Here is a 16223-nt window from a genome sequence, read left to right as displayed (position 1 = left end):
CAGAACCTGGCTGGAGAACCTAGCGAGGGAACATGGCTACAGAACCTGGCTGGAGATCCTAACCAGAACTTCGCTGGAGATCCTGACCAGAACTTGGCTAGAGATCCTGGCTAGGCTGCTGATCAACTGAACGCTGTCTCCGTGTCATTCCTTCTTCGCCGACTCCGTCCACACCTTTGGGGACCCCTGGACCTGCTGGGGTTGGACCCCAGCATCGACCCCCCAGTGTGGGGCGTGTAGGAGGCAGCCGATCAATGCGTCTCTCTCATCATGGATGTTTCTCTCCCTCTCCCTGGGGGCTCACTGGCCCTGGAGCTCCTGCTGCGATGGGGCAGCGGAGGGCTGAGTGCTGTGCCAGCCGGCAGCCGTTCTTTCCGGGGCTGGGCTCAGAGGCAACGTCTCGGCAGTGGAAGATGGAGCTGGAGGCCTTGGGGCAGGTCAAGTTCCCTCTCTGAGCTGGAGCCTGGGAACCCGGCGTGGAAGTATTTGCTTCTGGACCGTTCAGCAGTGGGGCTCGCCTCTGCTTCTCAAGGCTCCCGACTGCTTCCTGGCAGATGTCACAGCCTCGACCGGGCCCCTCACTGCCGGATGGAGGGGAGCGCAGCCCCAGGCCCCTCACTGCCGGGTGGAGGGGAGCGCAGCCCCAGGCCCCTCACTGCCGGGTGGAGGGGAGCGCAGCCCCAGGCCCCTCACTGCCGGGTGGAGGGGAGCGCAGCCCCAGGCCCCTCACTGCCGGGTGGAGGGGAGCGCAGCCCCAGGCCCCTCACTGCCGGATGGAGGGGAGCGCAGCCCCAGGCCCCTCACTGCCGGGTGGAGGGGAGCGCAGCCCCCGGCCCTGGGAGCTCTGTGCTGTCCCTGCTCCCAGGCAGCAGGCAGCCTGGGCCAGGGTGGGGCGTGGCACTGGGGGCGGAAAGGCGTCTGGCGGGGGAGCTGAGGCCCACCCCTGTCCTCCCCACCCCTGGGAGCCCCTTCCCCAGCGCCCTCCCCACCTCCGCGGGCGCCTCTGCATCCTCACTGTTCTCTGCTGCCTGTGCCTCCGCGCTGGAGGCCTCTGTGCTTTCCAGCCTCGGCTCAGATTCCCTTTCCCAGGAGGGGGTGTCTGCCTTCACCCCGCTCCCTGTCCTCAGCTGGTGGCCCCGCACGAGGCCTGTGGCCCCGGCTGCCTGGCCAGTCTCTCCTGCCCGCTTCTGGGACTCACACGGGAGGGCAGGGGCAGGGAGCTCTGGGAGGAAGTGTCACCAGAGGATCCTTGGGAGCCAGTAGGCCAGTGTGTAGGCCTGAGGCCTCTGAGACAGTGGCGCAGACTGTGGGCAGCCGTCCACCGTGGCTGCACTCACAGTGGCAGTCTTGTGACAGCCAGGTGGCCCTCAGCTGGGAGAGGACAGACCAGGGGCATCCACCCAACCTCAGACGCTTCCCTCGGCCACGGGAAGGGGCCACCCACTGCGGGTGCCCACAGCCTGGAGAGGTTGGGCAGGCCCGGGGGAGGGAGGCTCAGACCACACTCCACCCCAGGCATGCTGGGAGAGCTCGCCGCGGGCAGGGCACAGGTCAGGGTCGGCGGGGCGGGCCTGGCTGCCAAGGGCATGGTGCTTTTCAGGGAAACGGACATGTCTCCCGTCTGGATAAATCTGACCCAGAAGGTATTGTAAGTCTCCCCTCCTAAAACAAACCTGTTCTCAGAGAAACGGGAAAGAGCTGGCTGGCCGCCGTGCTGGTGCTGGCGCGGCACCTGGCACCGCCGCTCTGATGCAGCTGCTTAGGAGCCCTGTGTATGCAGACAGCCACCGCCCAGAGGCCCGTGCAGCAGGGCCTGGGTTCGCACTGCCTTTGGTTCGGAGTTGCAGAGCCACGCACGCCGCTGCTCTCCCAGCGCCTGGCCAGGGGGGCCTGCTTCAGTAACAGCTCCGGGAAAGCTGTGCCAGGCCGGCATCGAAGGCGCAGCAGGACCGCGCACTGTGCTCCCTGCGGCTCAGAGCTCCACCTGAAGCAGCGCCTTAAGTAAAATTTAAACCTAGACGCACCACATCTTCTGTATCCACTCGTCTACGGGTGGGCACCTGGGCTGCTCCCAAATCGTGGCTGTTGTAACTGGTGCTGCCATGAACATAGGGTTTCCGTGGATAAATATCCAGAAGTGGAATCGCTGGGTCATAAGGTAGTTCTATTTTTTTATCTTTATTGACTAAGGTATTACATATGTGTCCTTATCCTCCCATTGCCCCCCCTTCCCCCACTCATGCCCTCACCATCCTGTTGTCTGTGTGCATTGGTTATGCTTAGATGCATGCATACAAGTCCTTTGGTTGATCTCTTACACGCCCCCTCCCCTGCCTTCCCTCTGAGGTTTGACGGTCTGATCGATGCTTCTCTGTCTCTGGATCTGTTTTTGTTTATCAGTTTATGTTGTTCATTATATTCCACAAGTGAGTGAGATCATGTGATACTTATCTTTCTCCAACTGGCTTATTTCACTTAGCATAATGCTCTCCAAGTGCATCCATGCTGTTGCAAACGGTAAGAATTCTTTCTTTTTGGAAGGCAGCATAGTATTCCATCATGTAGATGTACCACAGTTTTCTAATCCATTCATCTGCTGATGGGCACTTAGGCTGTTTCCAGATCTTAGCTATGGTGAATTGTGCTGCTATGAACATAGGGGTGCATATATCCTTTCTGATTGGTGTTTCTAGTTTCTTGGGATATATTCCTAGAAGTGGGATCACTGGGTCAAATGGCAGTTCCATTTTTAACTTTTTGGGCAACTCCAGACTGTCTTCCACAGTGGCTGCACCAGTCTGCATTCCCACCAACCGTGCACCAGGGTTCCCTGCCTGCCTACCCGCAAGTGGTACATATTTACAATGGAATAGTGCTTGGCCATAAAAATGAAATCTTACCATTTGCTAAGTGAAGTAAGACAGAGAAAGGCAGAGACCATAGGATTTCACTTATATCTGGAATCAAAAGAACAAAATAAACAAACAGAAACACTCATAGAGCGAACAAACTGGTTCATGGGCCAATGCTCAAGCACTGAGCCACACCAGCCGGGCTAGTTTTGACTTTTGTTTCCACAGTGGCTGCACCGCTTTACCGTCCCACCAACAGGGCACAGCTCCCATTTCTCCACACCCTCCAGCACTTGTTGCTTCCTGGTGTTTTTACTAATTACCGTCCTCATGGGTGTGAGGCGGGATCCTGTTGTGGTTTGTCTTACGTTGCCCTAATGATTGGTGACGCTGACCCCTTCAGGTCCGCTGCGCCCTGTCTGCGCGGGAGGAGTGTCTCGGGGTCCTTGCCCACTGGAGTCGGTTGTCAGTTTTGTTATTGTTCCTTCCTCTTCCCCGGCAGCGCTGGCCCAGCGCGTAGACGTGGCCGTCTTTGTACGGGGTTAGCGACCGAGGTTTGCATCCCAGGTGGATACAGGGAAAGGAGCCAAAGGTGTGGTCGTTGTCCAGCCTGAACCTCTGTGTCCACTCTGGTCTGCCCTGACCTGCGGGCCCCTGGCTCTGGCTGTGGGCAGGTTCCCCACGGGTTGGGGTGAGGACCTGTGCCTCCTGCGCAGGCCCAGATGGACCATCAGCACCCGGGGTCAGAGCAGCTGGGAAGAGCTGATCCTGCCTGACGGGCCCCATCTCCCTCCGGGCAGACCCCGTGCTGCCCGCCGGGGAGGGGGTGCCGACAGCCTGCCAGGCGCCCGTGTGGGGGCTTGTCGGGCAGGGCCGCTCCAGGCCAGGCCCTGCCTCAGCCCGCAGGAGCCGCACTGCGGTAGACTCGCCTTCCCAGCCTGTTACCCCCTGGCCCCGACCCCCCACGTCCCACCTTGAGCAGGGGTGCCAGTGGAGTGCAAGCTCCAGGCCCCTGCCCCCGGAGGGGAAGGCCCGGGGGCTGCTGGTGGCTTTGGCATGAGACACAGATCCTCTGCAGCCAACCCAGGTGGGTGGAGGAGGCCTTTGGACTTGGCTTAGGTGGTTGGGTGGAGCCAAGGACCGAGGCTCAGGGTCTGGGTAGGGGAGACGGTGTGGGAGGGTGAGTCTTGGGTTTGCCATCCTTGCTCAGCCTCCCAGCTCCTGAGATAGACCCTCCCTGGCCAGCAAAGCCGTGGCAAGGTGTGGCTGATACGGGCTGCCCAACGCCAGGCTCCTTGTGGGGGGGGGGGGGTCTGTGGGTGCAGAGAGGTCGGAAAGGCGCTCCTGGGTCAGGTGGGGGGGTCGGTGTAGAGCCTCCGCGGGGGAGACGCCCGTTTACTCACTGTGCCCCCTGCAAGTCATCGGTGCAGCGGGCACACACTGCTCTCCCAGAGGATGCTGACTCAGTGCCGAGACAGGAACAGGAGCAGTGTGCCTGCTCTCCACAGAGCCCTCCTTCCTCCCTTCAGGCGAGGAGCTGTGTCCAGGGGCCGCAGGCATCTGGGGGAGTGAATGGCAGGGCCTACAGCCACTCCAGTGAGCCAGCCAGGACCCATGTGGGCGGGGGTGGTGTGTGACCAGCCAGGACCCACGGGGGGGGGGGGGGTATGAGCCAGCCAGGACCCACAGGGAGGCGTGACCAGCCAGGACCCATGGGGGGGCGTGACCAGCCAGGACCCATGGGGGTGGTGTGTGACCAGTCAGGACCCACAGGGGGGCGTGACCAGCCAGGACCCACAGGGAGGCGTGACCAGCCAGGACCCATGGGGGGGCGTGACCAGCCAGGACCCATGGGGGTGGTGTGTGACCAGTCAGGACCCACAGGGGGGCGTGACCAGCCAGGACCCATGGGGGTGGTGCGTGACCAGTCAGGACCCACAGGGGGGCATGACCAAGCCAGGACCCACAGCGGGGCGTGAGGCTCGCATGAGCAACCCGACTCTCAGGGTGCAACTTATCATTTGTTTCCTCTTGTGAATCGTGCTTTTTGTGCTGCATCTACAAAATCATTGTATAACTTAAGGTTATGAAGGTTTTCTAGTATGTTCCCCTCTAAGAGCTTTATTGCTTTAGGTTTTGTTTTTAAATTTATAATCCATTTGAGTTCATTTTTGTAGATGGTCTGAGTTATGGATTGAAATTCACTTTTTTGCATATGATATCCAGTGACATTTGTTTAAAAACTCTCTTTTCTCCACTGATTGCCTTTGTAGTTTGTCACAAATCAGTTGACATATGACCTGGGTTTGCTTCTGGGCTTGCTCTGTCCAATGATCCGTCTGTCTGTCCCTCCACCAACTGCCTGCCGGGCTACTGCTGCCTGGAGCACAGTGGGAGTGAAGGCTGGTGCCTTAGCCCGTGTCTTTCTCAGAGCGGTTTCACTCTGAGTGCTGTGCATTTCCGCATGGATTTTAGAATCGGTTTCATTTGCAACCAGAAGCCCGCTGGGGTTCCGTTGGACTGTGTTCAGTCCGTAGGCTGACCAGGGAGACGGTAAAACAGATGCTCCGTGACCTTCGGTTGGGCTGCGTCTCAGGGAACCCATCACAGCTTGCAAACATCCCACGTTGGAAATGAACGTGATACTGCACTGCAGGGTGTGCGTGTGGACGGGAGCTGCGGCCCCGCGCCTGTGGCATCGAGGTATCGAAGCATAGCGCCAGCCCGGAAACAAACCAAAATGCAAAATTCCAAGCGCAGTTTCAACTGAATGCAGCCACCTTCTCGCCATCGTAAAGTTGGAAACTCGGAAGCTGAACCACTGCTGGTTGAGGACTGTCTGCACGGAGCCTTCAGAGCCATGACACGCCTCCGGGCCTTTATTTAGGGACCACGTGGTCTCAGCATCGCCGGGCTCCGTGGACCAGCCTCACGTGGCTTGTAGATGGCATCAGGTTTTCTATGTGGGAGAACATACGCCTGTGATCAAAGACATTTTACTTCTTCCGCTGTGATCTCTCCACCTCTGTTCCTCGCTTAACGAGCTCACTGGGACCTCGGTGCCAGGAGCAGGGGGGTGCGGGTGCGGCGTGGAGGGAGCTGGGCTTTCCACAGGCGCCTGGGGAGGGTTTCCCGTGGGGGGAGGGTTTCCCATCGGGGGGAGGGTCCCTTGTGCTCCTGATGTGCTGTGTGTTTGTCAGGAATGTATGTTGGATTTTGTCAATTGCTCTTTTGTGTCTATTCAGATGATGGCAATGTTTTTCTTGTTTAGTTTATTTATTGGTGAATTACCTTGATTGTTTTAAATGTTAAACCACCCTTTCACTCCTGGGATAAAACACACTTGGTCGTGATATACTGTGTCACCTTTTTTAATATACTAGAGGCCAGGTGCACGAATTCATGCACAGGTGGGGTCCAGCTGGCGCACCCCAATCATGGCCAATTGGGCTGGGCCAGCCAGGGGGCAGGGATGCATGTGGTTGGCCAGCAGGCACTGCCCCCTGGTCCAACTCCTGGTTGAACTCCCTGTCAAGGGGACAATTTGCATATTAGCCTTTTATTATATAGGACTAGAGGCCCGGTGCACAAAAATTTGTGCACTCGGGGAAGAGGGTGTCCCTCAGCCCAGCCTGTGCCCTCTCACAGTCTGGGACCCCTTGGGGGATGACCATCTGCTGGCTTAGGCCTGCTCCCCGGGGGATTAGGCCTAAGCTGGCAATCAGACATCTCTCTGGCAGCCCGGCAGCCCTTGGGGGATGTCCACTTGCCAGCGGGGAGCAGACCTAAGCTGCAGTCAGACATCCTTAGCGCTGCTGAGGAGGCAGGAGAGGCTCCCACCACCACCGCTGTACTGGCAGCCATCAGCCTGGCTTGTGGCTGAGCAGAGCTCCCCCTGTGGGAGCGCACTGACCACCAGAGGGCAGCTCCTGCATTGAGCGTCTACACCCTGGTGGTCAGTGTGTGTCATAGTGACCAGTCATTCCCAGTCTTTCTGCTGTTAGGGTCAGTTTGCGTATTACCCTTTTACTATATAGCAGGGGTCCTCAAACTTTTTAAACAGGGGGCCAGTTCACTGTCCCTCAGAACTTTGGAGGGCCGGACTATAGTTTAAAAAAAAACCTATGAACAAATTCCTATGCACACTGCACATACCTTATTTTGAAGTAAAAAAACAAAACGGGAACAAATACAATATTTGTATTTGCATGTGGCCCGCGGGCCATAGTTTGAGGACCCCTGCTATATAAGATAGAGGCCTGGTGCATGGGTGGGGGCCGGCTGGTTTGGTGTCCCGGATCAGGGTGGGGGTCCCGCTTGGGTGCCTGGCCAGCCTGGATGAGGGGCTGATGGCTGTTTTCAGGCTGCCCACACCCCCTTTAGGATAGGAGTCCCCACTGGGTTGCCTGGCCAGCCTGGATGAGGGGCTGATGGCTGTTTGCAGCTGGTCACACCCCCTTCAGGGTGGGGGTCCCCACTGGGGTGCCTGGCCAGCCTGGATGAGGGGCTGATGGCTGTTTTCAGGCTGCCCTCACCCCCTTTAGGATAGGGATCCCCACTGGGGTGCCTGGATGAGGGGCTGATGGCTGTTTTCAGGCTGCCTGCACCCCCTTCAGGGTGGGGGTCCCCACTGGGGTGCCTGGCCAGCCTGGATGATGGGCTGATGGCTGTTTGCAGCTGGTCACACCCCCTTCAGGGTGGGGGGTCCTCACTGGGGTGCTTGGCCAGCCTGGATGAGGAGCTGATGGCTGTATGCAGCTGGTCACACCCCCTTCAGGGTGGGGGGTCCTCACTGGGGTGCTTGGCCATCCTGGATGAGGAGCTGATGGCTGTTTGCAGCTGGTCACACCCCCTTCAGGGTGGGGGTCCCCCCTGGGGTGCCTGGCTATTCTGGGTGAGGGACTGAGGGCCATTTTCAAGCTGGCAGGCGACTGAAGTGCCCAGCCTCTTTTTTTCTTCTTTTTTTCTTTTATTCTGGGATTTATTTACCTTCTATAGCTGTCACTGGAGCTGAGAGCCGGCTCCAGCTCTGAGGCCGTGGCTGGCTGAAAGCAGGTATCTGGGTTTGTTTAGCTTCTATAATTGAAACTCTGTTGCCATCACTGGCGCTCTAAGCTCTGAGCCTGTTGGCGGCTAATAGCAGGTTTCTGGGGTTTGTTTAGCTTCTATAATTGCAACATTGTTGCATCCGGAGCTCAGAGCTTGGCCGTGGCAGGTGGAGAACCTTGGCTTCCTCCATCGCCGGGGCAACCAAGCCTCATGTTCGCTTCAGCTGCATGGCTGCCGGCCGCCATCTTGGTTGGCAGTTAATTTGCATATCCTGCTGATTAGCCAATGGGAAGCGTGGCGGAGGTATGGTCAATTACCATGTTTGTCTATTATTAGATAGGATTGTTGGATTCCATTATCTATTTTGCTAATGTTTTGTCTAGAATTTTGGTGTTTATGTTCAGAAGGAATATTTGTCTCTAGTTTTCATGTGAGGCCTTTGGTTTTGGTATCAGTTAATCTTGCTTCACTAGGTGCGTTGGGAAGTGTTCCCTCGGCTTCAGTTTGGGGCGAAGTGGTCCCTAATTGGTATTGTTTCTCACTGACGTGTTGGATGAGGGCCAGTGAGCTTGGCCGGACCGAGTGTCGGGCTCACGCATGTGCCCTGGTCACTCTCTCAGGCCCACAGACTTTGTAGTGACGTCTGTCATTCTTGATACTGAGAATTTGTGTCTTTCTCTTGATCAGTATTTTTAGAGATTTTATTCATCTTCTCAGAGAAATAGTTCTTGGTTTCATTGATTTTGCCCTATTGTTTTTATTTTTATTATTTTTATATATTTTATTGATTTTTTACATAGAGTAAGGGAGAGGGATAGAGAGTTAGAAACATCGATGAGAGAGAAACATCGATCAGCTGCCCCCTCCACACCCCTCACCGGGGATGTGCCCGCAACAAGGCACATGCCCTCGACCAGAATCGAACCTGGGACCTTTCAGTAGGCTGATGCTCTATCCACTGAGCCAAACTGGTTTTGGCTTGTTTTTATATTTTCTACTTCATTGAGTCCACTCCAAACTTTATGGTACTTATGTGGGTGTCATTTCTCTTCTTTAGTCTAGGTGGGAGCTGAGGCAGATCTGAGACCTTCCTTCCTTTCCTAACGCAGCAGGTGTGAGTGATGGACATGCCTCCTCAGCACTGATTAGCGACTGTGATGTGCCCGACCTGGGGTCATAGGTTGTGCAGTGCCGGGGCCTCCGATGGTCGGGGATGGGCAGCTGGTACAGGTCTCCAGGAGGTTGGGGCCCTGGCTTCTTTCTGGGGACCCGCTCCCAGGCAATCGAGTCCAGCCGTGAGTTCACTGCAGGGGCAGCCTTGGGCGCCCCTCTGAACTGATCATCTGCTTGCCCAGCGGTGGGAGGTGGCAAGGATCGGCCCTGAGTGAGGATGCTGTGGGCCGTGGGAAGGGCTCGGCTGTGGGGCCGCTGGCACTGAGCGGGGTGACCATGGGAGCGAGAGGGCTGCCAGGGTGAGGCTGGCAGTGCAGACAGTGGGTACCCCGTAACTCAGGTGTCTGTCCTCTCCCGGGACGCTGGTCCACACCAGACCTTCTCTCAGGCCAGCAGCCAGGGCTGCTTTATGCCTCTCAACTCGCACCCGCTTGTCTACACCAGAGAGGAAGCACACAGCGCCCCAGCACCTGAGTGCCGCTCCGGACGGGCTCTGAGCCCTTTCCCTGCGTTAACTCACCAATGCTTCCAGCAGCCCTGTGGGAGGGGCATCGTTAGCTCCAGTTTCCAGGTCAGAAACTGAGGCACAGAGAGACGAAGTGACCCACTCAGGGTCACAGAGCTGGTAGGTAGAGGAGCTGGTGCTGAGCCGAGGACCTGCGGTGCCAGGGCAGATGCCCGACAATTAGTCATGCAATACAATGAGAGGAAGCAGCCGCTGTCCCCTCCCCGTGGTATATTAAAGAGCCCGCCCTCACAGCCGTCACTTCCAGGATATATTGGAGATTTGAGTGGCAAAGAGGAAGATGTTTCCAGAAAAGAACTTCACAGCTTGGAGAGGTGCTTCCAGGCTGTTGTCCTGTGGACATCCAGAGGGAGGAGGGCATCCTGGGCTTTAACTAGCACCAGGAAATTGCCTCTTTTACATAAAAACAAGCACCATTGTCACGAATGGCTTCCTATGGCTTCTGCCCTCCTCCATTTTCTTTTCAAAATATTCTACTGTCTAGCACAATATCTGGCCTGTGTAGATTCCTCAGTAAATGTTGGGTGAATGAGTGGTTGGTTGGGTGGATGTGAGGATGGATGGATAGGTGTGTGTGTGTGAGGATGGATGGATGGATGGATGGGTGGATGGATGGATGAGGGACGAGGGCTAGATGGGTGAATATGCCCCGACCAGGAATAGAGCTGGGGATCTCCTGGTGCACAGGCCTGCGCTCACCTGCTGAGCCACACTTGCTGGGCCCTGTGTCACTAAGCATATCAGATGGGTCTAATTCGTTTAAAATTTCTCTTTGCAAGGAGGGAACAAATCCTCTGAGGTATCCCAGGGGCCCATTGGAACAACCCAAAGCCATTCCCAGGTTTTAAAAAAGTCTTTTTTTTTTAAGTTGTCAAACATACTTGTCCCAAAAGATTATATATCATTATGAAACAATATTAAATTTATTTTTGCTCTGACCTTTGTTATTTCCTTCCTTCTTACTAACTTTGGACTTTATTTGTTCTTCTTTTTCTAGTTCCTTGAGGTAAAAGTTAGGTTGTTTATTTCAGATTTTTCTTCTTTCTTGAGATAGGTCTGTATTGCTATGAACTTCCTTCTTTTTTTCTTTTTGTTAATCCTCACCTGAGAATATTTTTTCCATTGAGTTTTAGAGAGCGTGAAAGGGAAGGAGAGGGAGAGAGAGAGAAACATCATGTGAGAGAGATACATGCATTGGTTGCCTCCAGCACACACCCCAACCAGGGAGGGGGATGAACCTGCAACCCAAGCATGTGCCTTAACTGTGAATCAAACCCGTGACCCTTTGGTGTGCGGGCCAGACGCTCTACCACTGAGCCACACCGGCCAAGGCTGAACTTCCCTCTATAACTGCTTTTGCTGTGGCCCATAAATGTTGGTATGTCTTATTCCCATTGTCCTTTGTCTCAAGATGTTATTTTATTTCTTCCCATTGGTGTACTTGCTTGTCTTTTCTGATGGGCAGTTGCTCTGAAAGGGCCTCCACTTCTTGGGCCAGCGCCCCGGAGGGTGGCTGTCTTCCAGGGACCTTCAGAGGAACCTGCAGAGGCCGCACAAACTGTCTTACATTTGACCACCCCAGATACCTCCTGATCTAATGCAAATCCGCTTGGCCAGGCCGTGTGCCACGGGGACAGGCACACAGATGGAAGCTCCGCTCCATGTATTATCCTGGCGCGCTCGGCCCGGAAGGCAGCCCTGGCCGTGTCCTCGCTGAGGAGCAGAAGTAGACTAGAGGTGGGAGGTGGAGCATGGTGGCAGTGGGCGTGGAGCTTCTACGCAGCTGATGGGAATGTTCTTAGCCACAGGGCAAGCACACACGAGCAGGCCTGGAGGAAGACCTGCTGAGTTGGGTGGAACAGATTGGCCCATCAAAATAAAAAGAAAAGGCCAAGACTCCCGCCGAATAGGAGGGAATATCTGTGAATGATACGTGAATCTGATAAAGATCTACTATCTGTCTCAGCAACTTGTTCAACTCAAGAACAAAAAGACAACCCAATTTAAAAAAATGGCAAAGAACTTGAATAGACTTTTCTTCAAAGAAGATCTGTAAATGGCCAATAGGTGTATGAAAAGATGTTCAACGTCATCTTAGTCAACAGGGAAATGCAAAGCCAAGCCACGGTGATTGCCACTTTACGCCCCCTAGAATGGTTAGTTAAAAATGGAAATAACAAGTGTTGGCAAGGACACGGGGAAATGGGAATGCTCGCACAGTGCTGGTGGGAATGCAAAATAGTGCGGCCCAGGGAGGAGCCAGCCTGGCAGTTCTGCAATAAGTTAGAAATAGATCTACCATGTGACCCAGCAATCCACTCTGAGATGTGCACCCGAGAGAAATGAAAACGAATATCCGCACAAAACGTTGCACCTGGGTGTTCACGGCAGCACTATCCGTGGGAGCCGAAAGGAGGACACCCCGTGCCTGCGCACTGCCGGATGGGCACTGCTAGGAAAAGGCAGCGCCCACACCACGGAAGGGGACTCAGTCATCAGAGGGAATGGAGCGCTGGCAATGCGCAGCGTTGATGAACCCAAACCAAAAGTGTTAGTAAAAGAGGCCAGGGTCAGAAGTTACATCTTGTGTGATTCTGTTTATACGAAGCTTCCAGAATAGGCGGAAGGAGAAGAGAGGCGGGAGGAGCAGGGGACGGTGAGCGTGTGTGGGCTGATGGAATGTCCGGCGTTAGACCGTAGTGATGCTTGCACAACTAAACACCACTCTGAAATTTTATTTCAAAAAACGTGTAAAGGCCATAACGTGAAGTCTGTGGTCCTGGTCCCTGTGGCCCACGTGCAGGGCCGTGGCTCTCGAGCCCTCCCCTCCCCCGAGAACGGAGCTCCCGGGGCAGAGGCTGGTCCGCAGGGAGACTGGGCAGCAGTGTCAACAGCAGAGTCGAGCGGAGGGGAAGCCGGAGCCCCTCACCCACTTCTCCCGCAGACTGCAGCCTAAAGGCCCCTCTGCGCTGGCTACGCCTCAGGAAGTCCGAGGACAGGTGGGAGCCGCCGCTGGGGCCAAATCACTGTGGGCCTGGAGCCGCCAGTCACTTCCCCGCTGACTAGTTGCCCAGAAGGGTAGGTCCACTGGGGCAGCCCAGCCCAGCCCGGAGCAGGCAGCAGGCAGAATTGGCGCTGAGGCCACAGTGGAGAGCGAGCCCGGGTCTGTCCTGCAGCGTCCCAGGAGCCAGGAGCCCTGCCGGCCTTCGAGACTCTCCGTGTGTGAGGATGTTACCTCACCCAGGTGACTGGCCCCGTCATCAGAGTGCGGCCTCGTCTCCCTGTCCTCTCTCAGCCGTTCCCCCCGCAGCTCCTGCTGGCACTGCCCGCGCTCCCTGCCCCAGCCCAGTGTGCCTCTGGCGTGGCGGTGCTGGGTGCGCGCTAGGGCCTGGCGACCACAGAGGCAGCAGGGCGCTGCAGAGCTGCCCGCTCCCCCTGCTCCCCTGCTCACTGTTGAAGGTTGACTGTAGATGTGATTGGTTCAAAAAATAAAATAGCCGAAACCGGTTTGGCTCAGTGGATGGAGCGTCGGCCTGCGGACTGAGAGGTCCCAGGTTCGATTCCGGTCAAGGGCATGTGCCTGGGTTGCGGGCATATCCCCAGTAGGAGATGTGCAGGAGGCAGCTGATCGATGATTCTCTCTCATCGATGTTTCTAGCTCTCTATCTCTCTCCCTTCCTCTCTGTAAAAAATCAATAAAATATATATTAAAAAAAAATAAAATAAAATAAAAATGGTGGCTCGATGGTTAGAGTGCCAGTCATGTGCCAAAGGGTCTTGGGTTCGATTCCTTGTCAAAGGCATGCACTTGGGTTGCGGGTTGGATCCCCAGCTACAGTCCGACAAGTTTGGGAGGTAACCAATGGATGTGTCTCTCTCACATCGATGCTTCTCTATCTTCTTCTCCCATCCCTTCCACCTTCCACTCTCTCTAAAACAAAATCAACGCAAAAAATATCCTTGGGTAAGGATTGCCCCCAAAATTGAGAGCTTGAAAGCAGGGGGTGCTGGGGAAGCAGGGGTGGGGGTTGGGTCGCCCCTTCTCGGCCCTGCCCCGGGGGCGGGGGGTGAGGGGGCTGGGCCTGCTTCCTCTGGGGGACCCTCATCTGTTCTCAGCAGCTCCTCTCCTGCCCCTCGCCCACCGCGGCGGGGAGCTGGGCCTGGCGCTGGCCTGGAGGAGGCCCCTCTGCTTCTGGAGGAGTCGGGGTGTCGGTGGCAGAGGCTGCTTCCAGCAGACTATGGGCCCCCCCAAGACAGGACTAAGGACGTGCGGGCACCCCGGCCTCCTCCCGCACCGGCCCTCCCAGCACCTCTCACGCTCTCTTTCCCCGTTCAGGTGGCGAGGTGGGAGCAGAGGACCCGGAAGCTGAGCAGAGCCCTGGGCTCCCCCCACGTGGCCTGCTACGCGCTGGGCGGGGTCATCCTGGCCCTGAACGCCCTGCGCTCACACTGGTAAGCCCCCCCTAAGCCCCGGGGGGGGGGGGCGGGGCCGCCGGGAGGGGCTGCTCTCTCAGGCCTCGTGCCCAGCAGCCACCCCGCATCGGGCCATTGGACTCCTGCCCCCTGGGGGGTCCTGGGGACCTGCCCGGGACTCAGGCTAGCACCCGGGTTCTGCGCACAGAGCCCTGCAGGCACCGGAGGTGTTACCTCCTGGCGTCGAGGGGGCCGGGGCGGGCGAACTTGTTCTGCACGATGAGGCGCCGCCGGGGGTGGGAGTGGACACTCCGCCCAGATGCACGGCGGGCGCCTGGGGTGGGCGGGCCGTGGAGGCCGGCGTGGGAGCCGGTGGTCAGACGTGGCCACGGCCGGCCTGTCCGTGAGCCTGGTTCTCACCTCCTGGCCTCGCAAGTGGCGTGAACGGGGCCCGGGCAGCGCTCGAAGAAGTGAGAACTGGCGCCTGAGAGCCCAGCCCCACCTGGGGCCAGGCTGTGCTGGGCACGGAGGGCCCTGCGGGCACGGAGGGCAGGGCATCGAGCAGCGCGCCCGTGGGAGTGGCAGAGGGTAGCGCGAGGCGGTCGGGCGGTCATTTCACAGGACACGCGTGTATCAGAGCATCACGTGGTGCACCTACCCTCAGTGCAGGGCAGCGACAGCTCAGCAAAGCTGGGGAAATACACGAAGCGCACTTTGAAGAGTATTAAAAATAGAACTTGCTAAAAAAAAATAGCACTTGCGTCCTTTTTAAGGCCGAAAAGATTCCACTGTGTGTGGAGCCGCATGCTGTTTGCCCGGCTGCCTGTGGCTAATTGAGTCCTGCTGCTGTGGGGGGGGGGGGGGGGGCTCACGAGGGGTCGGGGGAGCTTTAAGGGGGGTATGCCCTCACCTCTGCACCCACAGTTCCTGTTGTTGCTGTGGAAACGGGCCCGCAAGTGGTGGTGGGGGGACCAGGGCAGGCAGCTCCCAGCTGTGGGCTGCACACTGTTCAGGAGGAGTGGGGATGTGGGGGGTGGGGAGCAGCCTGCACCCCTCTGTGTGCAGGGGCTTGGGAGCACGTGCCCTGTGCCTAGGCTGGCCGGCTCCCCGGGGGTCTGTGTGCAGTCGCTGCCCCATGCAGGGCCGGGCTGACTGCTCCCGGGAGGTGGTCACCAGGAAGCCAGCTGGCGGAGGCGCGGTTCCCCGCAGGAGTGAGCGTGCCCAGAGCATGGGCTGTGGGGCCCAGTCCTGGTGGCTAAGCCCGAGCCTCCCTCCGTCTGCCTGCTGCTGCCCGATGCCCGTGGGACATGGGACTCCTCTCTCTGACCTGCTGACCCTCTGAGAGCGGCCCCTCCCCCATGTACTCTCCTTTTCAATGTACTTGGGTCAGCTGACGGGAACCTTCATTGCGTCTCTGAACCGCCCGGACCCTGCCCGCCCCGCCCCCGCTCTCGGGGATTGCAGGGCGGCTCCGGCCTGAGCTGGGAGCTTAGACCTGGGGGGGGGGGGGCGGGAGGGGGGCCGCGTGGAAGGCGCTCTGGGCCCAGGCTTGGGAGGCCGGTGCGCTCAGTCAGCCCGCAGGCGGGGCCCTGGGGACTTTGCCACGCGGGAGGCCTGGGCTGTGGGGTCTGGAGGGGCCGCTGGCAGCGGGAAGGGAGGTGCTGCAGGGAGGCTGGAGCCGGTACCTCTCTTCTTGCCTCCACCCTGTTCCGGGATCTCAGGGGCGCAGAGCGCAGACAGCCCGAAGTCACATTGGTGACCAAAACTCAATTTAAGGTTTTTTAAATTAAATATTTTATTGATTTTTTACAGAGAGGAAGGGAGAGGGATAGAGAGTTAGAAACGTCGATGAGAGAGAAACATCGATCAGCTGCCTCCTGCACACCCCCTACTGGCGATGTGCCCGCAACCAAGGTACATGCCCTTGACCGGAATCGAACCTGGGACCTTTCAGTCCGCAGGCCCACGCTCTATCCACTGGGCCACACCGGCTGGGGCTCAATTTAAGTTTTGAAAATGGAACCGGAGACAAATGAATGAGACTGCACGCCTCCCCGTGGAGGACATTCTAAAGCAGCGGTTCTCAACCTGTGGGTCGCGACCCCTTTGGCGGTCGAACGACCCTCTCACAGGGGTCGCCTAAGCCCATCCTGCATATCAGATATTTACATGACGATTCATAACAGCAGCAACATGACAGTTATGAAGTA

At 57.3% G+C, this 16223-nt stretch overlaps 1 protein-coding gene across 7 annotated transcripts in view; it reads left to right on the top strand.

Annotated features, from left to right (window-relative positions):
• Positions 1-16223, top strand: part of PEMT (phosphatidylethanolamine N-methyltransferase) — a 60044-nt gene that overhangs the window by 35427 nt on the left and 8394 nt on the right. For all 7 annotated transcript variants that reach the window (XM_081110763.1, XM_081110762.1, XM_081110758.1 and 4 more), the window contains exon 3: positions 13937-14052. In XM_081110763.1, coding sequence (XP_080966889.1) covers positions 13937-14052 — 116 coding nt within the window. The remainder of the gene's footprint in view (positions 1-13936; positions 14053-16223) is intronic.

The sequence above is a fragment of the Myotis nattereri genome (assembly GCF_964212035.1).
Source record: "Myotis nattereri genome assembly, chromosome: 16".
Taxonomy (NCBI): Eukaryota; Metazoa; Chordata; class Mammalia; order Chiroptera; family Vespertilionidae; genus Myotis; species Myotis nattereri.
This window is presented reverse-complemented; position numbering and strand designations above follow the sequence as displayed.